Here is a 24,773-nt window from a genome sequence, read left to right as displayed (position 1 = left end):
TTTGTATGACTATTTTGCATTTGAATTATTATTTAATAGATATTTGAAAATTGTTATGCATTTTTGAGTTAATCGTGAATTTTGGTTACAGACGGAAATACGTGCCTAAATGTCACCTATCTTGAGATGATTTCGGGACTTTTTTTTAGTGTCCCCGCGGCCCGGTCCTCGACCAGGCCTCCACCCCCAGGAAGCAGCCCGTGACAGCTGACTAACACCCAGGTACCTATTTTACTGCTAGGTAACAGGGGCATAGGGTGAAAGAAACTCTGCCCATTGTTTCTCGCCGGCGCCTGGGATCGAACCCAGGATCACAAGTCCCGCGTGTTGTCCGCTCGGCCGACCGGCTCCCGATAATTGATAATTTTTTCGCATGAATATTACACACGCTGTGGGCCGCAGAAATCCAGGTCACCACTTGTGATTTGGTCCTCCCTGATCCTAGGTTTAGGAGTCATTGTATCTTAGATAAGACCCGCCATTCTTTGCCATCGACAATGTTGTGCTTTCGCTCTTGTGAGACGTAATTGTTTCTCCAAAACCTTTACCACTTGGAATACGTCCTCAGATTCTTCAGAAGTGTGAGTTTGACTATTTTTTGAGACACATGTTGCCTTAAGAAAATGACACTGTTAAGATACCCGTGGATGGCCGCGTGGTCTCAAAATGGCACTGAATGTGGCACTAGAATTTCTGCCATGAGCCACTGTCACAAAGGTGGGGTAAATTTAATTGTGGTAGGCGTAATGCTGCTAAATTATATAATACGACATATCCAGTCATCGTATTTGGTGGAAACGCTATATTTATGGTGGTTTAGATGTCAGAAGGCTCACTTAATTGGTTCAAGCGTAGGTTAGACATTCTGTATATATATATATATATATATATATATATATATATATATATATATATATATATATATATACATATATATATATATATATATATATATATATATATATATATATATATATATATATATACATATATATATATATACATATATACTGTATATATATATATGTATATACATATATACTGTATATATATATATATGTATATACATATATATATATACATATATATATATATATATATATATATATATGTATATATATATATATCTATATATATATATATATATATATATATATATATATATATATATATATATATATATATATATATATATATATATATATATATATATATATATATGTCGTACCTAGTAGCCAGAACGCACTTCTCAGCCTACTATACAAGGCCCGATTTGCCTAATAAGCCAAGTTTTCATGAATTAATTGTTTTTCGACTACCTAACCTACCTAACCTAACCTAACCTAACTTTTTCGGCTTCCTAACCTAACCTAACCTATAAAGATAGGTTAGGTTAGGTTAGGTAGGGTTGGTTAGGTTCGGTCATATATCTACGTTAATTTTAACTCCAATAAAAAAAAATTGATCTCATACATAATGAAATGGGTAGCTTTATCATTTCATAAGAAAAAAAATAGAGAAAATATATTAATTCAGGAAAACTTGGCTTATTAGGCAAATTGAGCCTTGCATAGCAGGCCGAATACGACGTTCTGGCTACTAGGCACAACATATATATATATATATATATATATATGTCGTACCTAGTAGCCAGAACGCACTTCTCAGCCTATTATGCAAGGCCCGATTTGCCTAATAAGCCAAGTTTTCATGAATTAATTGTTTTTCGTCTACCTAACCTACCTAACCTAACCTAACCTAACTTTTTCGGCTACCTAACCAAACCTAACCTATAAAGATAGGTTAGGTTAGGTTAGGTAGGGTTGGTTAGGTTCGGTCATATATCTACGTTAATTTTAACCCTAATAAAAAAAAATTGACCTCATACATAATGAAATGTGTAGCTTTATCATTTCATAAGAAAAAAATTAGAAAAAATATATTAATTCAGGAAAACTTGGCTTATTAGGCAAATCGAGCCTTGAATAGTAGGCCAAAAAGTGAGTTCTGGCTACTAGGTACGACATATATATATATATATATATATATATATATATATATATATATATATATGTCGTACCTAGTAGCCAGAACGCACTTCTCGGCCTACTATGCAAGGCCCGATTTGCCTAATAGGCCGAGTTATTTTCGTTATTTTCAATAAATTGCTTCCAATTAGTTTATTTGAATTATTATTAATATATTATATTAAGAACATACATTATTGACTTAGTTGTGTTAGTTTAGATTAGGTTAAGATAGGTTAGGTTAGGTTAGGTTGGGTTGGTTAGGTTTGGTCATATATCTACATTAGTTTTGACTCAAATTTAAGAAAATTAACTCATACATAATAAAATGGATACCTTTATCATTTCGTAAGAACAAAATTAGAATAATATATAAATTCAGGAAAACTTGGCTTATTAGGCAAATCGGGCCTTGCATAGTAGGCCAAGTACTGCATTCTGGCTACTAGGTACAACATATATATATATCATATTTGGCCTCATAGTTCTAGTCCCCTCGAAATTATATACTATAATAATAAGTTTTGTCAGGAACAGTCACCCTAAGTACATACTGTACATTAAGTATTGAGACTCCCTAAGGTTGAACTACTGACCCTCCCCAAGATGCAACTCTACAACAGATGACTAAATCCTGGGAATCTATAGTTATTGCTAGGTAAAGGAAGGTATTAGGTGAAAGGAAACGTACCCTACCATTTGTCACAACCTGAATTCGAACCCGGATCCTTGCTAGATGTTCTCTCATGGATGCTGTGGTCCATGAAAGAACATAGAAGTTGGTGCAGTTAAAGGTTTGGCCATTTTATATCTTAGTGGATAATAAATTGTGTCTTTTAATAAACGTAAACTCTCACCCCTTTTATAGAGTCAGCTTAATTACTGTAGGTGTAGGTACTGTATATATGTATTTACGTATGTAGGTTAGCTTAGCATTTTAAAAGCACCGAATCACCTTCTGTGGTTGAGTGTTCAATAAACCCTTGAACTACATGTTTAACACTTCTCTAACCCTGTCCATGGACAGAAGAAAATGTATATATGCTGGTTAGCATTGTAAATGTGTGGCCACGTCTGTGGTAGAAAATAATAAAAAAAAAAAAAAAAAAAAAAAACTGTAGGTATATATTACTTAGTACTAATACTGAAATCCTGGCCAAACGGTGACCTTGCAGAATGATCCTAATCAAACTGTGGTCTGTGGTCTTTCAAAATGTTCCTGACCAAACCATGGCCTTGCAAAATGATCCTGACCAAACCGTGGTCTTGCAAAATGATCCTGACCAAACTGTGGTCTTGCAAAATGATCATGATTATTGATGTGTAACGGTTCTATTGTTACGTAAAGTATGGTGACAAATAAACACAGACACTAAGATACTATATATATATTTGGTCGAATACAAGAAGAGTACGAGTACAAGAATGTAACAACTCTTGTATATATCTCAAAAAAAAAAAAAAAAAAAAAAATATACAGAAGTACACCGGTGATACTTTGGTGTGAGTTGAGCGCACTGAGCGTCGGTACAGTATCTCGCAAGTGTCTGCTCTAGACCACACTTGAAAGTAGACTCTGGTTAATGTTTTGCTATCCTGCTGCTTATATGCCCGGGCAACTCCTCACCGTATTGCCCGGGCAACGCCTCACCTCATTCATCTCCAAAGGTTGACAGGAATATTAACAATGCATTTGGAGCGAGTATATTATTGGATAATCTACTCGCTACAGATGCACCTCAGGCTGAACAAACCAAGCCTCATTCACCAAATGCTCTGGGAACCAGCCATCTCATTCTTAACCATAAAAGAGAAAATTTCAGACAAAGAAATGCCCACCTGACCCATCATACGAACAGAAACCCTGCTTCCAAAGCATGAAACTCCTTAACTCAACAGTATAACCAACTACAAGTTACTATTCTAAATGTGTGTTAAATCAATGAATCTTTTTAATAGTACTTTAATAATTTATTTAATAATTTCATACATTAGATATTATTTACACTAAGCACAACAATATTTTATTTAATATAAATATGAAAGCACGTTGAAAATATGTGGAATGTCAATCATGTGAATCACTTAAGCCTGTTCCCCTACCCCCCATGAAATTTCCATTCTTTTAGGTTTCTCGCTGCCACTATAGCATCATAATGGCAGATAAAAATATAAATTTGAAAGCTATATAATGGTACAGTATTTTAAATTTTTTGGAGTGAGTTTTTGGATACTTCCTAAGATAATCACAAAAACAGAATCAGATAATCAGAAATATAACTGACTAACAGATTCCAGAGCATCATTTACACCCTGTTTAATAACACAACATGCAAATAAAGAATAATACTAGTACTTTATTAATTGCAATAACAAAAATTTAATCTTTAAGAACTTTATCAATGAATTTTGAAGATAATACAAAAATTTACAGACTGCAAGAATTCTAAAAGTATTCTCTAATCTAATTTTGTTTTTCTGTTTGACTCTTAGAACTCTAACCTAATGAAGTCACTTTAAAAGACAAAATACACAAAAAAAAATCATATTTATATGTATACTGTATATATTAATAGCTTTCAAAATATTAAACAGAATATTCAGATTTTATTTAGCTTGACAAAGTGTATTACATCACATTTAAACACAAACATTATTGCCCAAAGATTGAGAAATATGGCTTGATCCTTGATAGAATTATTGGGAAATATATCTTTGCTGTAAAACTGTGATGGTAAATTTATCTTATATTAATATACTGTATAATGAAGCACCAAAAAAACTGCTAAATAACTCCATGCTGAAAAACTGTGATGGTAAATTTACCTTATATTAATACAATATACTGAACAGGTATAATGAAACACCGAAAAAAATGCTAAATAACTCCATGATAAAAAAATCAACAATTTCACACTCGACTTCATGAAAATCGTAGTGGGGTTGCTACAGATGCCGATATTTCTAAATGTGTGGCACTGGACCTGACCCCTACTGGCTTTTGACACTCCCATACTCTCCATGTGTCATCTTGCAAAGTTGGGCGAGGCTAGCCCCAAGCATCTGGCCTCCAACCTTGGACAGACAGACAGACAGATGCTCTTTTATTGACATGAAGGTGTGTATGCATGCAGTTAAATTTGCTCTTAACAAAATACAGATGAACATTTATTCATTCACAAAATACATTTACTCCAGTAGAATATTTTGTCATGAGTTTAACTTCATACAACAAATTTCACAATGAATGAGACATTGTATGATTAAGGAACCATTAAAAGTCTGGCTCTATTTCAAAAGGCTGAGTAAAACTAACTTTAATTCTGTACATAATGAAGTGCAATGCAATGGTTCCCAGGTAATATATAGAAAACAGTAGAACAGTTGGCCCAAGTTACCCATGGACACTACCACTAAAGTAGTTCAGAATGTCTACCTTTTTTTTCAAACTTATGATAGTTATGCTCTTTGGCTACAAACTTATTTTTACACCCCCTACAAGTCTTCTAAAAAGCTTGCCATCTCTGTACATTCCTCCTCTTAATATTCTCTTCTTATGTTATTCACTTTTACTGCTTGTATTTCAAACCTTTTAATGGTTTCCTTTTTCCAATTTTTCAAATTTATATATTCTGTTGAGTTAGTCCCGATTCTTGCACCATGTTTGTTTTTGTGCCAGAAAAAATTGAATGTTTTATTTAAGTGATAACCAAACAAGGTTTAGAAAAATATTTATAATTACTACTTCATAGGTTTTTCAAATATCCTTAAATGCTTAAAAGATAATTGCTTTCCTTTATTTATTATGCATGTAACACAATAAAGTATTTTTAGCCAGTTAAGTATTTTCTTCCATAAAAGTGTGCCTTCTTTTCAAATGCTGCAGACTTGATGGGGCTATTTGGAGTGTAGAAAGGGTTCATGGAGTGCTGCAAAAGAAAAATAAGTCTTATTATTTATGAGTAAATAAATAAATAAATATATAAAAATAAATAAATAAATAAATATATATATATATATATATATATATATATATATATATATATATATATATATATATATATATATATATATATATATATATATATATATATATATATATATATATATATATATATATATATATATATATATATACACACACACACACACACACACACACACACACACACACACACACACACACACACACACACACACACACACACACACACTCAATAAATGCACTTAACCTTGAATTTGAACCTCTTTCCTTTTGCTGACCAGAGAGCTGGTAAGCAGGGATAGGTTAGGGTTACAGGATATCTTGAGTAGGGAATGGGATACGAAGAATACAGAGGAGTTACAGCATGGTAGCCCATCCACCTTGGAAGAGAACTTGCCAGTGGTAGATGGTGGTGATGAATATCTTGCCATGTTTAAGGTTGATTGGCTCTAGATTACGACGCCAGTACTGTATTGATAATTTGGTCTTCGTGATAATTCTGGTCTTTGTACTGGTACTTCCAATTGCTTGTGGGGTTGCAGTGCCCGTTTATGCTTTTAAGGGGTACTGCTATTGTTTTATAGGTTGTGGGCATTGTTGTTAAATGGAAGTTGGTTGCCCTTGTGGGTATAGCTCATGGTATGTGGGATCGAAGTTCTCCCTTTATAGGTTGTTGAGGTTACCGCAGTGCTGCATGGTCTCAGCATCACCATACCAGTGTTCCGGGGTGCACTTGACCCTGATTGCATTGTTGCCCATCTTGGTGGTTATGCGCCTTTGCTTCGGGGTATATTTGGTGTAGCTCATGTTTGGTATGAAGAGGATCTGGCATTCTTCTTTGAAGACTGGCATACTGGAGTCATGCAAGTCATATTCAGAGTTGTCTGATGAATCTGAATCATCCCAGCTTTGTAAGTGTATTTCCACCTGTTGCCATAGTTGGTGCAGTTGCAGGATCAGGTGCAGGACTGATAGGTACTTCCAGTGAGGCAGGGGTAGGCATTTGTGCCGGGCCCTGACATACTAGTGTCGATATTGCAGGATTAGAAGGTTGACAGGTACTGCAATACTCGGTAGTCCATTTGTGGTGAGTAGCCTGTTGATGGTGGGTACAAACAGCCCAGTGTTGATGCCCACCATTTTGTTAGTGAGGTGGAAGAGGATAAGTATTAAGCTATTCTATGGTGGTGGCTGCAAGTGAGTTAAGTGGTGGTGAGGTCAGCTGGGTGTGGGTTCCCCAGGGCAGGTGAGGTAGCTGCATCTCCAGGTGAGTTACCAAGCAGAGGGGGGGAAATGCTGATGTTTGCGTGTCTGGAGGTGCTGGCAGAGGAGGTATGATGGATGCTGTATTCCCAACCATTTTCTTGAGTTCCTTTGTCTGTGAAGAGCAATTGGGTGAGATGCAGATTCTCCATTGCAGAATAGATAGCATTGCTGGCTGGCAATTCAGTTCTTGCAGAGGTGGTCCCGGGTGTAAATACTGCATTTTGCTTCTTGTTGTGTGCATTTCCTGGTGAAATGGGTGTACTGGTAGCACTTGAAGCACTGTTTTAGCTCCAGAGATCCCTCCTTTTTCACAAGGGCATGTGGTGTTGTAATTCTGTAACATCTAAAGCTGTTTTCAGCAGCAAGGGTCACTGAAGTGGACGTGCTGAAGGTCACCTTCAGTGTCAGTCACGAGTTTTGTCATTGCTGGTAATGATTTTAGCTGCCATTGCAGTCAGTACAGAGTTCTGGGTGTGTTGATGCTGGTGATAATCTCGCCAGTTTTGTGGTCGGTAATCCATGAGCTGATTCGTTTGGCAAATATGGTCCTATCTGCTGGGTCGTTTCATAGTGGAGTGAGTATGAGGTTGGCAACTAGCAGAGTGGCCTGGTTGGTGTGGAAAGCCGTTTAACGAGGTCCTCATCATTGGAGAAGAATAGGTCAACACCATCTCTGTCTTCTCGAATGTCAATTGGTGAAATGTTGGAGTTTTTCTCAAGTACCTCAGCCTTAGAGAAAATACTTCAGCCTTGGAGAATGAGTGGGTATCCTGGAATCAAACCTTGACCATGTGTGGCATGGTCACAGTACCACTGTACCATAGATGGTGCAAGAAACAGAACACCCGAGCTGCTACCCCCCCCCCCTTTCCCCCCCCCCCCCTCCTTCAATGGGATGCAGTATTGATGAGAGAAGGTGCCTGTGTTAGAGCAGAGGAGCTGCAGCCACTCTCATTGCTAGCTGGTGTGTTAATCTATCTGTGATCTGTGTGATATGTGTTGTAATCTTGATACCTCATTCATAATTAATAGAGATAGTCAGTGGTACATTAACAATTTGTAAATAATAGTGAAGCAAATTCAAATTAGAACTTCCCAGCCCCTATATGCTGAGGTAAGAGTCTCTTTGATCAAATCTGGCAGCAAAACTTATTTGAGTGGCCACTGTAAAGCCATGGTGAGCAAGGAGTGGACACCAGTCATAAATTGAGGGTTGTTGGTTTTACTGACCCTTATTGTGTGGGTGCAATCACCTGGTGGTGATCAAAGTAACTTTTGTGAACTAATTAAATAATAATAATGGATCAATAATCTGCATTTCCTGTGTATCTGATTATTGTTTACTGGGGGTGTTGATGGTACTGTTCTGTTTTTTATTTTTTTGTCTAATATCGGACAGCTCTTCATGGTGGCTTGAGTTAGACTCATAACCATCTTCCTTCCTTCAAATTTTTTTACAAGATCATTTACAAAGTATTTGTCACAGAGGGGAAGACAAAGTTAACGAGAGCCTCACAGGTGGTGACGTGAGTCCTGGCTGAACCACTGGGATCCTGGCTCAAAAAGCATTCAATGGGCTTGTTCATGCAAATAATATCAATTAGTTTTAGCCAATTATAATACATGTCACTTCATTCAGGCAAATCATCCTTACCAATAATGTACCTTCAGACACTTTGCACAAGAATAGCATATGAAAAGCCAATAAAAAATATTCACCAAATTGCTGCTTACCTTTATATATGTTTCATACATTTCCATAAAGAAATTTTTAATTCCATCATCATTTTTCACATCATGGAGACAGATGAGTCTTATCCTCCCGGCAGTTACAAAAGCAGACACATACCTTAAACAAAAATTAAGTAATTAATTCAATTGTACAAGAAACCATCTAAATATACTGGTAAACATTAACATAGTGGTTCAGTATATTAAAAGAACATGTAATCAAAGCATACTGCTTACACATATGCAATCTAGATTACTTAATTGTGTATGATTGCATTTTAAGCCTTTCTGTAAACACAACCATTTTTAATGTAACAAGTAGAGTGTATGATAATTCATAGCTATTCTCAGAGTTGACAATTGCTATTGATTTTTGCATTACTGTACTTACTCAGAAATTAGACATAGCAGTATAAAATCCAGGAAAAATCTTATAATGCTTGAACTGTGCTTGCAAAGTCCATTTTTGTAATACACAGAAGTAAGAATGTGACCCTTCATGAGCTGTGGGATTAATAATCAACAATCAATGGTTTGAAAAGTTCTGGTGCAGAACGCTTACCTGCCTGGACTATGGCAGATCTTAACAAGGGTCAGTAGGATCTTGCCTTAGGGAGAAAGTGTGTGGAGTTGCTCAGAACAACTTTAGTGATTTTGGCATAAAAATAAATAAGAAAAAGGGGATAAAGCCATGAGATATCTCCCCAATGGGAGTAACTAATAATATGGCCTTAACCCTTGCACTGCTCACCTATTTTCGGCAAAAACGTCTTGGTGCAATTGTCAAGGACATATTTTTGTTATTTTTACAAATGTTCAGGTAAATTTAATGTCAAAATGTTTCCAAAGTCAACTATTTCCATTTCAAAACACAAATAGTAATGAAAACATTAAAAAACATTAAAATATAGCCAAATTAAAAAACAAAAAGCACAACTCTCTGAGCGCCTAAAGGCACTTTGCGCAGTGCAGTGGTTAAATAAATTCAAATATAAAATTACTGTATTGCCATATACTGCATATCAATGTTCTTAACAAAAATGTACACCTAATTTTAACTTACCATTCATTGAACTTGTCAACCAGTTTAAGATACATGCTTGATGTGGTCCACATGCTCTCGTCCACTAGATCCAGGGCTGCATGAGCAATGAATTGGTTGAGATGCCTGTGATCTTCCTTCTGCAATATTATCGTTATTTAATATACTGTATTAAGAGAATTTTTTTGCATAAACCAGATCACAAGTTTATTTTATTTTAAAGGTCATATACAAGAATTTTGAAAATTGCAAGCAGAAGTATAATAATAATAGCAACTGGAATGAAAGAGCACAAAACTGATTTTCATAGCTTATCCATTCAACTAGCTTTAGTGGAAGGTAATGTATAATGATTGATCCAGTATTTGAACACTGCTTTACAAACAAATCATTCACAATTCACTCAAAACAAGTGCTAGGCTTACTGAACACAGGCTAGAAAACTTGGGAAAGGAAATGTTTTCCAGCTCAGCCACCTAATGGAATGAAATACATTGGCATATTTTCAATGGAGAAGAGTGACTAGTTTTGTTAGTGTATTTTGTGTGTTATTATAATTTTTGATAATACTGTATTTTAAATGATAATAACTATAATTATCATTTTAAGTTTTCATCCCGTGTAACCAACAGATTTATTGCAAAATATACAATAAATACATGGTTAAAATGGTTTAGGGTTGACATGATAGGGGTCGGGGAAAAGAGGTGAATAGAATGAGGGATGTTGTGGGACTTTGTTGACAGACATGTATGGTGTAACAGTACCAAGAAGAGTGAATATTTTACAAGTCTATCAGTTACACTTGGTGAAAAATAAAGGACAAATATTTCAGAATGAATGAGGGGCAGCAGAAGACGACAAGTAGAACAAAGGATGATACTGTAGTTGGAAATTAGAGACGCTATGAGTATGTTAAAGAGGGGGGAAAAGGCTCCTAACATGGTTGGAATAACTGTAGATATGCTAAAGAATGGCAGGTGTGAGATGATGGTGAACATAATATTAGATATTTTATAATATTATATATACCACATGGTGTTGTAGGAGAGTAAGGTATCTAGATAACTGGACTAAAGCCACTTTGGTTTATGTATATGGTAAATGGTACTGTAGTAGGGAAGAATGTGGAAACTACAGGTGGATTAGTTTACCTAGCATCCAAGGAAAAATGTATTCAAGGGGTGCAAATTGAGAGAGTAAGAAAGATAACAGAATGTAGGATTGGTGAGGAACAGTGTGGATTTTGGTAGGGAAGGGGCAGTGCAAATAAGATTTTTAGTCTTATAATGGTTTTTTAAATATTTCTAGCAAAATGAAGAATTGTGAAAGATTTTAAAGATCTATGGGGTAGAATGGCATTTATTGACAGCTCAGTAAAATTCTTATACAGTGGAACCTCGGTTTTCGAATGCACCTAATTTCGAATTTTTTGGTTCTCGAGCTCAATTTCTTCAAAAAATTTGACTATATACTCGAGGTTTGCCTCAGTGCTCAAGTTTGTTGATACACATATGGGCCGACCGAGCGCATGGCACGCTTCAGTTTACTATTATCTCCTGCCTAAAGACAACTGTGCATGAATTCTTTTTAATAATTTCATTGTTTTTGTGCTTTTTTTTTTTGTTTCTGAACATAAAAGTTTTTATTATATATCATGCCATGGGTTCCAAGAAAGTCAGTGGTAGAGTTCAACCTAAGAAAATAGTTGTGAAGGTGACAATAGAAGAAAAACAAGAGATCATTCATAGTGAGACAATGTATTCACCCAGCTGTATTCACCTAATTGTACTTGTGGGGGTTGAGCTCTGCTCTTTTGGCCCACCTCTCAACTGTCAATAAATCAACTGTAGGAAGCCTGTTAGGCTTACTGAAGCCTTCAGGAAGCCTGTTAGCCTTACTAAAGTTTTCTTAGGTCAACTATTGACCTTCCTCAGGATGTAACTCAAAACTGTTGTCTAACTCCCAGATACATATTTGTTGTTAGGTAAATAGAGACATCAGATTTAAAGAAATGTGCTAGAAAGTACCCTAAAGTACAGTATCACTAACAACACCTCTTACGTTCTTATAAATAATGGAAGTGCAGGGGTCTATATAGTAATAATCACCAGTTCTAACTACATGGGACAAGAAATACACCTTGGGGTACAATTTTACAAAAATTTACGTAAACTCTTCAAATTTTACATGAATTTTTCTTTTCTTCTTGTCCCCCCCGGGAAGGGGAATTATGTAAGAGAGAGACCCTTGTGTAGGAAGAAATAGCAGTGTTAAATGTTGAAAAACAGTCTGGAACTCTGACCCCTTTCAGATGCACAGAGCATCATCTCAGCAGGAAAATGTCATCTAAAAATCAATGTAAACAAAAGGGATAAAATGGTTAAAAAAAAGCAGATTCAATGCAAGAAAATATAGAGAAACAACAGTGTTGTTAAATGTAGAAAAACAGCCTGGAACATTATAAGACATATAAATGAAGCACTGAGAAATGTGTATGACATGTATAGGGAGGAGACATTATTGGAACCAGGCAGGCAGAGACATGTGCAAGCCCCTATCTGTCACTTGGGAGAGAGAGGCAGTGAGAATAAGACCAGTGTTGTGGATGGTCTCCAACAAATATGATAAGTGCAGTATTATAGATGTTTATAGCGGTGCTTCCCCTTTTCTTTATGAGTTAGAGATAGGAATTTGCAGAAATAAGGATTTTGGAACCCTGTGTGTAGGGAGAGTGGGGTGTTGTTAATTCAGGTGTATGTGCTCAGCTGTGTGTCACATGGGGGTTATCCACATTTATTTTGTATATCCATTTGTGTATTGTGGTCAGAGTAGTGTATTGTTAAAACCCAGGTCTTTTGTAGTGACCTAAGAGGAGTGGAATAAAGTAATGATCTTAAGTCCCAGGTTGTAGAGGGAGAAGGAACTTCCCCCTCCTTGTCTGTATCAATCCTGTGGTGGATTCAAGTACACCCCCCCCCCCCCCTCCCTGTTCTAATCAGTGTGAGGAAATCTGGTATTTGTTAAATAAAAACTTTTTTGTAAAATTGTACCCCAAGGTGTATTTCTTGTCCCATGTAGCTAGAACTGGTGATTATTACTGTATTTTATTTTATTTTATTTTATTTATGCATATACAAGAATGTACATAAGGAATGTGAGGATACAAATATGGTAATTACAGTCTTGTAAAGCCACTAGCACGCGCAGCGTTTCGGGCAGGTCCTTAATCTAAGAAAATTTTAAGGAGGTAAATACTTGCAAAATTTATAGACAAAAACATGATAACAGATTACATGGAATGAAAAAAAAAGATGAGAGAAAATTATAGGTACAGTATATTAAAGCACATAGGTAGCTATGATTGATTGCAATGACAGCTTAAAATGGTAGTTGAAAACAAATTGGTAGGCACAATACAGCAGAAACAATATAAGATTGATTGCAATGACAGCTTGAATGGTAGTTGACAAAAATTGGTAGTCACAATACAGCATATGGCTAGCACATAAAAAGAAGACAGCAATGAACACAATGATAAGGTTGTTTGATATTACATAAAAATTAGGAGATTGGGTAACACTAGGTACAGAGCAAATTTAAAGCTCAGTGTAGGAAACTAAATAGATGAAGTTAGGTACTTTTTGGTTTTGCTTTTAAATAAGGCAAAAGTTTTACAGTTTTTCAATTCACTAGGGAGTGAGTTCCGTAGACTAGGTCCCTTAATTTGCATAGAGTGTTTACACAGATTTAAGTTTGGGGATATCAAAGAGATATTTATTTCTGGTGTGGTGATAATGGGTCCTATTACATCTGTCCAGGGAGAGTTTCAGAGCATGGTTTGCATTTAAGAACAGGGTTTTGTAAATGTAGTTGACACAAGAGAATGTGTGGAGGGAGTTAATATTTAGCAAGTTTAGAGATTTAAACAAGGGAGCTGAGTGTTGTCTGAAAGCAGAGTTAGTTATTATTCTGATAGCAGATTTTTGCTGTGTGATGATGGGCTTAAGGTGGTTTGCAGTGGTAGACCCCCATGCACAGATACCATAATTAAGATAGGGGTAGATTAGTGCATAATATAGTGAGAGGAGAGCAGAGTTAGGAACATAATATCTGATTTTGGAGAGTATACCAACTGTCTTAGAGACTTTCTTAGTTATGTGTTGAATGTGGGTGCTGAAGTTGAGTCTCTTGTCTAGGAATAGGCCAAGAAACTTGCCATCATTTTTATTACTGATGTTAATGTTGTCTATCTGTAGCTGAATTGCATTTGATGATTTGCTTCCAAATAAGATGTAGTAAGTCTTTTCGATGTTTAATGTTAGTTTGTTTGTTGACATCCATAAGTGGACTTTTTTTAATTCATTATTCACAACATTATTTAGTGTATGTGGGTTGAGGTTTGAGTAGATAAGGGTAGTATCGTCAGCAAACAATATAGGTTTGAGAATATTAGAGACATTAGGCAGATCGTTTATATATATAAGAAATAGAAGAGGTCCTAAGATGCTGCCCTGTGGCACTCCAACGGTAATTGGTAGAGTGGAAGAAGTTGTATCATTGATGGTTACATATTGGTGTCTGTCACTAAGATAGGATCGGATGTAGTCAAGGGCAAGGCCTCGGATTCCATAATGCTGGAGTTTAAGTAAGAGGTAGTTGTGATTAACAGTATCAAAGGCTTTTCTTAGGTCAATGAAGAGTCCAATCGGAAACTCATTTTTGTCAAGGGCTGAGTAGATAATGTCAAGGAGACTAATGATTGCATCATTGGTACTCTTTTGGGACCGGAAGCCAAACTGGCAGGGGCTGAGTATGTCGAATTTTACGAGGTAGGAATAGAGCTGTTTGTAAATAATTTTTTCAAATATTTTTGATAGAATGGGTAGATTTGATATTGGTCTATAATTGTTTATGTCCGCCGGATTGCCTCCTTTATGGACTGGCGTTACTCTTGCTTTTTTGAGGATATCAGGGAAGGTGTGAGACTCTATAGATTTGTTGAACAGTAGTGCTATGGGTGGGGCAAGGGCATGGGAGGCTCTCTTGTACACAATGGACGGAATTTCACTGGTGTTCCCTGCCTTGGTTTTTAGAGAATGTATGATGGACACAACATCTGCCGGGCTGATTGGTGAAAGGAGAAGAGAGTTTGGATAGCTGCCTGAGAGATATGTGTTAATATGTGTCTGAGTCTGTGGGATTTTACTGGCAAGATTAGCACCAACCGATGAAAAGAAACTATTAAATTCATTTGCCATTTCTAAGTCAGTTGACGGTATACCCCCATCCTTGTAGAGTTTAATTTGGTTATGTGAGTGTTGTTTAGTTCCTAGGATACTAGAGATAGTTTTCCAAGTGCTTTTCATGTTGCCTTTTGCTTCATAGACCCCTGTACTTCCATTATTTATAAGAAAGTAAGAGCGGGTGTTGTTAGCGATACTTTAGGGTACGGCTTTCAATCCCGTACCTTACACTGTATAGGAGTTAAGAAATGAGACAGTATTAATACTTCCAGTGGTGAGTACAATATATGGAATATATATATCAGTGAGGGAGTTAAATGAAAAATGTGGTATGAGTGAAAAGGGTGAGGGAATGAATTATATGGTAGTTAGGTTGATGAAATGCAACACACTTAGGTGGTATGGACATGTTAGTAGATTACCTGAGATTTTCATAAGATTGCACTAAAAGATACCGAAAACTATCAACAATAATTTTGTTAAAATATTGTTTTTACAACTATTTTGTTAATCATTTGACTACTGATACAACTATATAAATTTATACATACCAGAAAAAGATTCCAAATTTTTTCACTAGTCAATGAACAAATGAAGATAATCTATGCATGAAATTAGCAAAGAAAATACAGATAAGTCTCTTTTAATTTTAGTGAGCCAAATGAATACGGGTGAAAACTTTTGAGCAAAGTTAGTCTTGATTCACTGTTTCCTTCCAATGAATAGAGAAGAGGATACTTTTGCTAATTCTTTAAACAGCCTAATAATTTTGTCATTTAATTTAGTACAGTACTGTGTAATCAGAGTGGTGGGGAATTACACTTCAGTAATTACATCAAAACTCACCCTAAGATTATAATGTGCTGTCAGGGAACAGGAGGCCTGTATTTAGGCCTCCATCCTAGGACGATCTACTGACCTTTCCTCATATCCAATCCATAACAGTTGCCTAACTTCCAGGTAACTATTTACAGCTAGGTCTAAGGTCTAAGGTCTGAACAAAGGTCTAAGACAAAAGGAAATGTGTCCAACCCTTTCTGTCCCACCAAGGGATCAAACCCAGAATTCATGATTATGAATTAAGAACAAAGACCACTCATGCACTCTACTCCTGGGTGTTGGAAATGCTAACAGATATTAAAAATGTTCTAACATTTGTAAATAGAACTTACAATAATGAAATTGAATCCAATTATGGTGGTGGACAAATGTAAAACTGATAACACAGCATAAGGTACCTAACCTTGGGCTCCTTATTGGCAGGGGTAAACTCCATCTCAAACACTGGGTTGTCATGGTGACCAACGATAGCAAAGTAGTAGTTCCCAGATACTGCCATTATCAACACCAGCTTCCTGAAAATATATTAAATCTATATATTTATGATGGTAATGATGTGTATACAGTGGCACCACGCTTAAAACGAGCTAACTTGGTTCAGACCCATTACATTGTAGCAAGAATTCTGGCTCACTGAGTTTCACTATTTTTCATTACCAGCATTTATTTATAATATAAAATCCTAACCTAAATGATAAAACACATCTTTGCATATACATATACAGTATAGACATCTAAGTGATATATAAGTACAAAATTAATTTCAAACATACTTAACCACTGCACTGCGCCTAACGACAAAAGCTGTTTCGATGAGTTGTCCGTTTTTTTTTTAATTAGGCTATATTTTAATGTTTTTTTTTAATATTTTCATCACTCTTTGTGTTTTGAAATGAAAATAGTTGAGTTTGAAAACATTTTGACATTAACTTTGACTTGAACATTTACAAAAACAACAAAAATATGTCCTTAACAATTACACTGTGACGTTTTTTCCTAAAACAGGTGCGCAGTGCACGGGTTAAAGATAAAACAGGGTAAAAATATAAAAATTTGGAAAAAATTTAAATTAGTGTTATACTTACCTTTGAGAAGACCTATTTTTCCCTTTGTTAATTTCTGTACCAGAAATGTTGGTATACAGAATAGTACTGTTGCCCCTGTATTCAATACAAAACACTACAAACTACCACACTATGGTGCCACATAAACCATTTACAAGGAGCCTAATTTAACTCTTCATACTTAAATTTCTTGAGTATTTTTCACTTTGAACCCTTGTCACTAGTTGTCTCTCATTTGACACTTCTCAGACATCCTCACTTTCATCAATTAATTTTGCATTTTTTCTCCCCTTCCATCTTGAGATACCTTTCCTTCCTAATCTTGGTTTATCCCAACTGCTACTAGTGCTGGTAGATATCTTTTCAACACACAACAAAATAATCATAGAAAAATGTTTTTTTTTTTTTTTTTTTTTTTTTATATTATTTTCTACCACAGACGTGGCCACACATTTACAATGCTAACCAGCATATATACATTTTCTTCTGTCCTCCATGGACAGGGTTAGAGAAATGTTAAACATAGAGTTCAAGGGTTTATTGAACACTCGACCACAGAAGGTGATTCGGTGCTTTTAAAATGCTAAGCTAACCTACATACGTAAATACATAGATGCACAGATTTACGTATGCCCTACATAAAGTGTTTGATGTGGGTTAAAAATTCCCCAGCTTTGCCTTTGACCAGAAGCACCAGTTTTCTCATCTAGCGAGCGTAGTGGTCTTATGGGATAGTGTCAAATGCTTTCTAACAAAGCTGCAGTAATCTACTCAAACAACTCATTTAATTATCATCATCATCTTGTAAAACTCTTAAAAAAACTCTTGTAAAAAAAAAAATTACCTGTTAAAAGTATTCTTCAAGACTTTTTTTTAATCATTTTCTCTAGTAAACTTCAGAGAGCTTTTTGGTGATATTGGTACTGTAGTTCATAGTCTTTCCCTTATTTTATGCAAATAGGTGCCACATTAGCCATTTTCTAATAGTGTAGTGGCTTTCTTTTTTCCAGTGAGGAGTTGAATACTAGAGTAAGAAGTCAACAATGTTCCTGCTGCCTCTTTTAGAATCCACAGTATAATCATGTCTGGAACTGTGGATTTCATCCCATCCAGTTCCTCTAGCCGTCTTCTTACTATACCTCATCTTGTGTCACTTCCATTTTAGTGGGTTTCCTTTGTTGGTATCTTTTCACTTAGGCCATTTAGACCTTATGGCAGGTCAGGCTCCAGCTTGAAAACTTTCATTAAGTAAAAAATCTTACCTCCAGACAGCATATTGCTGTCCAGTTATGTACAGTAGTGTTATTTGTGCCTTTAATAGATGATTCTGAAGCTTAAATAAGCTGGTGAAAAATCCCACTTTCTTTGACAAGTAGAAAATGATTTTCAAAGGAAAGCACTAAGCCAGTACATTATGGCTATATAGTACTGTTTATTACAGAATATTAAAGAGCTCCTAGATATTCAGGATCCCAAAGTTAGAGCAAAAAGATTTAAGACTATCGGTGTCAAAGGAATCATATTCATCAAGGACTTTATCGAAGTACGAGTGACAGATATGACCATATTAAAAGAGATTTACAATCTTAAACATTGCAACATTCTACAAGGAGGTTAGTGACTGTTAGCAGAACAGTGTAGTTTTGATAGTAAGGTGACTATGAGTTAATCTTGTGTTTGTGAAGCCAATTCAGAATATAACTTGATCCCGAGTTATTTCCCATGTCCTATTTCAGTGACATGCAAAAAGTTGCAGAAATGGGTCACATTTGAAAGCACATAATTTGTAATTTATAGTAGCTAGGCAAGGGAATTATCAGGGAGAAAGCGCCAAGCCATAGCAACTATAGTATATAGCGCTGGGAAGGGGTCAGGATAAGGATTTGGGATGGGACGGGGGAAAGGAATGGTGCCCAACCACTTGGACGGTCAGGGATTGAGCGCTGACCTGCATGAAGCGAGAACGTCGCTCTACCGTCCAACCCAAGTGGTTGGGTTTTATAGTAGCTAACTGTCTCTCTAACTGTAGCAGATTGTATTATGAATGACAGTTCACTTATCGTGGGATGGGGCAGGCATGAACGGTTTACAGTATTTAGCAGTGGCAACACCAACATTGCTTGGAACCCAGCAAAACCTGGGTGACATCTGAAAAAGAGGTACAGTACTGTACACCCAGTGTTGAAGTTCTATCACCAAAGGATGAGTAGGGGAGAATAGGAGCCATGAGAGAATTGAGAGTCCACTACAAAATCAAACAAGCATCCACACATGGAATGTAACTACTGTACTGTGAAGCATATCAAATTGTAAAAAGTTCTACAATAAAAATATCCAGCTTTGGGGAAAGGCACCACAAAGTTCTTATAAAGAAAATAATGGAGAAACCACCTGTATCAATGGCTATATAGTACTACCTGGATGGGGGTTCTGAGAGTTGTTCTACTCCCCAATTAGGGGAGCTTGGTCCAGGGCTGGGGAACTTCTACTTCCCAACTTGAGGGAGCTTGGTCCACCAGGCTATTGTTTGGAGTGGCCCACAGGCCCACATATCCACCACAGCCCAGTTGGTCCAGCACTTCTTGAAGAAAACTTTCCAACTTTCACTTGAAGACATCCACATTTCTTACAGCAATATTTCTTATACTTGCTGGGATTATGTTGAATAACCCTAGATCTGATGTTTATACAGTGTTCTCTGATATGTGCCATAGGCTCTTCACTGGTTCTATTCTGCATTTCTTTCCACATTGTTCACTTCAGAATATTGTTATTTTACTGTGTAGATTTGGGGCCTGGGCTGCCAGTATTTTCCATAGGTACTGTATATTATTTAATACCTCTCATGTCTCCTTTCTAGGGAGTACATTTGGAGAGCTTTGAGATGATCCCAATAATTTAGCTGCTTTTATCATTTCTACGTGTGCCGTATATGTTCTCTGTAGTTCCTTTATTTCAGCAATCTCTCCTGCTTTGATGGGGAAAGTGAGTATCGAGCAGTACTTATGGCGTGACAGCACAAGTGATTTAAAGTAATTGTTTATTACTGTTGAGACCGAAATTGGAATATGCAGCAGTTGTAGGTGCCCATATCTCAAGAAGCAGATCAATAAACTGGAAAGGGCACGAAGACATGCTACTAAATGGCTTCCAAAAAGAAAAAACACAAGAGATATGAGGAGAGGCTAGAGGTGCATACCTAAGACCACTTATACATAATCACAGACTTGTTTCATACAAAGTTAGCATGACAAACTAAGACGCTTGTTATCTTCTTGTACATGTGGTTTTTTAAGAATTGCCATGAAAAAAGGTTGTGATATTTTATTACTGAAATTCTTCATGCCATCATTATATGTATCATATCCCCCACCAACTTGTAAAAGCCTAAACACTTTAGGTCATAGGTTAAATATCGAGCCAAATAATATCTCTCATTTATCCTTCATTACTTCAGAAAGCAATACACTAAGCCATTATATACATAATAAGTTTACAATTAAAATTCATGCTTAATAATAAGCCAATGGCCTTCATTTAAAAATTATGATCTTACTCTTTTGCAGGATGAAAATATTGAAACAATGTACTTTTATCATTCCTTTAATAATAAAACATTACTTGGTGTTATTTTTGATACTTTGCAGGAACGTGCGACACTCTCCTGAGGTAACAAATGAGGCACTGTCAATGCATTCTGTCAATCCTAAGGCCAGTTCCAGATGCACATCTCATCAATGAGAAATAAATATTACACTTGGAATAATATAAATACAATACACCAAAACAATGTTCACATCCCTCAAATATAGCACAGTACAATGAAAAAACAAACTGTTACAACCCAATAGCACAACTTGACAGTAGAGTCTCTAGTACAGTACCAGTATGACAAAATATTCATTTATATCGTATCGGCCTCCTCCCTCTTAACATGGTAATAGTAGAAAAAATATGGCACAATAGGCCACAGTTTTAATTCAAAATGATATACAGTAGTAATAAAGATTTGCAAACAACTAACACTTGTTAGATTGTCTACAAGTTCTCGGGCTTTCCTCAATGTTATCGGTAGTGAGGAAATGTATCATGTGTCGTAACGTGGTGATGTTGGTAAATACGAGAAATCCATAATATTGCAATGAAATGCAGTGTACTCAAAACAGCTTAACCAATATTTACCATCATATGCAGATACTGTACACATATGCAGCTAACTCATAACCCACAAAATGATTATGTTTTGCTTAAAAAATAATTGAAAAAATGAGAACAACAACAATCATAATTTACTGTTTATCACTAAAATCAGGACAGATCATGCAGCTTGGTGACTGCCCTAAAGGACACTGCAGACAAATCATGAGGCATCAGGTACAAAAGCAGAAGATAATTAAAACTTTTTTTGTTTACGAAATTATAGTTATATGTAGCACCATGTCCCTCAGTTAAAATGCAAAATTACACTAATTTTTATTCCCAAAATGCCAAAAACTATATCCATCAGCATGGCAAGTGCACAATGTCACTTCAGCAGACATGGCATATAAAACAGAATCTTAAATATGCAAAAATAAGATGTATGATACAGGCTTATATTGTACAGTAGTTATTTAGTATTTAATGAAGTACTGTAGTGCCATTAACCTAGTGCTTCCAGAGATAGCTTTTCCATATAGGCCTACAGTGTATGCTAAAACAGCCATTTTTTAACCCTTGGACTGCTCAACTATTTAGAAGTATTACACTGTGGTGTACCTGAAATTCCTTTGTTAAATCAAATGGGAAAAAATCACACGTGGTGATTTGCACACACGAGATAATCGCAAACAGCGATTGCAGCAGTGAAAGAGTTAATAAACTAGAATTTAATTTAAAATTTGAAGGCACTTCACACAGCAATAATTTGTAACCTACTACAGGTAACTAGTGGCTTCACTCCGTCATTATCCCCGCAAGCAAAAACTATCTTATCACTTTAAAATCATCACTAATTATGTACCTATGCAATGGTGTTCTAGTGTTAGCAGATTAGAGAATCAACAATGCTCTAGCTGCACAAAACCTAGAAGCCTTAGGTTCTCCAGTACTAAATCAGCAATTGGTCAAAAAGCATCCTAAACAGAACAAAAGTACAGGACAGTAATTACGAAAAGAAGGCACCAAGCCTGGAAAACAGAACAAAGACATTAACTGATACAATAAATACCTGGTTATCACTTTTACTTCAAAGTTTGAATATTTGTTGTCTTGTAGGCTAATTAATTGAAATAAATTAAATAAAACTGGCAGGAAAATTTGAATTGCATAACTTTTGTATAAATTGAAAAAAGGTTACCATTAGCTAGGAAAAAATACATACTGTACTACCTATTGTATTTGTATAATTATGCAGCAATTATTTTAAGAAATCTGAATTACCAGTACTGTCAATTATAACAGTTGTTATTATGCCTTCTAAGAACAACATCAACAGGTACAGTGAGTAAAGTATAAGAGAGACTAAATCTCGGGTATCAAATACCTGTACATGTAACTGAACAAGAACCACTGTAGGATGACACAATCACCCCCCCCCCCCCCTCCATCCCTGCAAATCAGCTCAACAAGAAAAATGACTATGAAGAGACCAATATATCATCAGAGCTCAATGAGTGGATGATGTTAGCATGAAACTCCTCAAGACAAAAATTATTCAAAAGATCATAATTCCTGACAGGGAGGAGAACATGAGTAAACACTAGCCTGCACCACAATGCTGGGTGAGCATACTAAAATACAATACTGTATATTATCAGCAAAGATTTGCTATAGCAGAACATAACTTCCCTCTGGAATTTGGCAAAGTGTACACAACATATTCTAGTTATCATATTTTCAAATAATTATGATAATCTTAAAAGAAAATACCTACCATATATAGAAAGATTAGCCAGCAAGGTTAATCAAATACAGAATGGGTACAGCATGGCAAAGTAATCATCATACTGGACTAGGAACCCAATATTTCTAGGTTCAATGTCCTGAAAGGAATTAGTAGAGCCCAATTCTAATGTATAAATTGGTTCTGGACCCCTTTTGTTGTTGTAGGGTTTTGCTCAAGGTAGAAACTTTTCTGCAGCATTTACAATCTTAGCCATCTATTGGTTAAAAATTGTTACTGTATTTGTGCAAATTACAGAATAAATTTCTCAGAAACAGCTAATTTTTTTAATTACAAAATTTATATAACTTATATTTCACATTTTTTGGAATGTAACCATGCTCAGCCGGATAAGATGTGTGTCCAGAGGGATTTTTGTTTAAATAAATAAATAAATAAATACACAGTATACACTGTGTCTGTGTTTTTTATATGTATATATATATATATATATAGTGTATATATATATAATGTCGTACCTAGTACCCAGAATGCACTTCTCAGCCTGCCCGATTTGCCTAATAGGCCGAATTATTTTCTTTATTTACAGTAAATTGTTTCCAGTTAGTTTATTTAAATTATTATTACTATATTATAACAAGAAAATAAATTATTGACTTTGTTATGTTAGTTTAGGTTAGGTTCGGTCATATATCTACGCGAGTTTGAACTCAAATTCAAACAAATTAATGCATACATAATGAAATGGACAGCTTTATGATTTTGTAAGAAAAAAATTAGAAAAATATATAAATTCAGGAAAACTTGGCTTATTAGGCAAATCGGGCCTTGCATAGTAGGCCGAGTACTGCATTCTGGCTACTAGGTACAACATATATTATATATATATATATATATATATATATATATATATATATATATATATATATATATATATATATATATATATATATATATATATAAATAAATAAATAAATAAGGGGGAATGTTTCCAGGATGGAATCCTCCTAGCATACCTAGTTATTGTACAATAATTCTTTAGTTATTGCACAATAATACAGGGTCTTTTCCAATGGAGTCCAACTGTAGTTTCTAATTTAGTCTACATTAACTTCTAGATGATAATCATAGCCGCATGGGCTAGTTACAAAAACTAACTTTTTCGCAGATCAATCTGACTTCCTGAACACTACATTTGTTAAGCTATCAACCCCAACATAAAAAATTGCTGTGGTTTAAGTTAATTAAAATCAAAATATGGATCAATCATAATATGGCCTAATGATTATCAGATACAGTAGATTTGATGGGTTGCATTGGTTTTGATGTTTCTGCCTACACAAAACTACATCATTTTTGATGGAGTGGCAATCGAAAGGACGGGTTACACAGATAACCAGCCAAATGAGGAAACTACGGCTTTATATTCTGGGTTGGCTCAAATACTGTTCTTGGCCCTGCACTACCAAGTGGAGGTTAGTTTGCCCTTGCAAGAAAGCTAACCTATAAAAATACTGTAAATTGAACAGAGCCATCACAGACGCCAAGGCAATTATAAGCATTGTGGAAAGAAATTGGAAAAATTAAATGTAGAGCAGAGTTTAGGAATAACTATAAAACTGAAATATGCTACAACAATGTAGTACCTACATTAATTATAAAAAAAAAAACATGAATAATATAGAACA

General features: G+C 35.5%; 1 protein-coding gene across 1 annotated transcript in view; it reads right to left on the bottom strand.

The window, feature by feature from the left end:
* Window positions 1-3,399: 3,399 nt before the first annotated feature.
* Window positions 3,400-24,773, bottom strand: part of Trs20 (TRAPP subunit 20) — a 34,606-nt gene continuing 13,232 nt past the window's right edge. The window contains exons 2-5 of the mRNA XM_045737839.2: window positions 16,541-16,652; window positions 10,073-10,191; window positions 9,013-9,127; window positions 3,400-5,956 (exon numbers count right to left, since the gene is read on the bottom strand). Of these exons, the coding sequence (XP_045593795.1) occupies window positions 5,858-5,956; window positions 9,013-9,127; window positions 10,073-10,191; window positions 16,541-16,636 (429 nt within the window). The 5' untranslated portion in view covers window positions 16,637-16,652 and the 3' untranslated portion in view covers window positions 3,400-5,857. The remainder of the gene's footprint in view (window positions 5,957-9,012; window positions 9,128-10,072; window positions 10,192-16,540; window positions 16,653-24,773) is intronic.

Source organism: Procambarus clarkii, chromosome 20, assembly GCF_040958095.1.
Source record: "Procambarus clarkii isolate CNS0578487 chromosome 20, FALCON_Pclarkii_2.0, whole genome shotgun sequence".
NCBI classification, from domain to species: Eukaryota; Metazoa; Arthropoda; class Malacostraca; order Decapoda; family Cambaridae; genus Procambarus; species Procambarus clarkii.
Note: the sequence above shows the minus strand (reverse complement) of the source record. Positions and strands in the feature narration are given on the sequence as shown.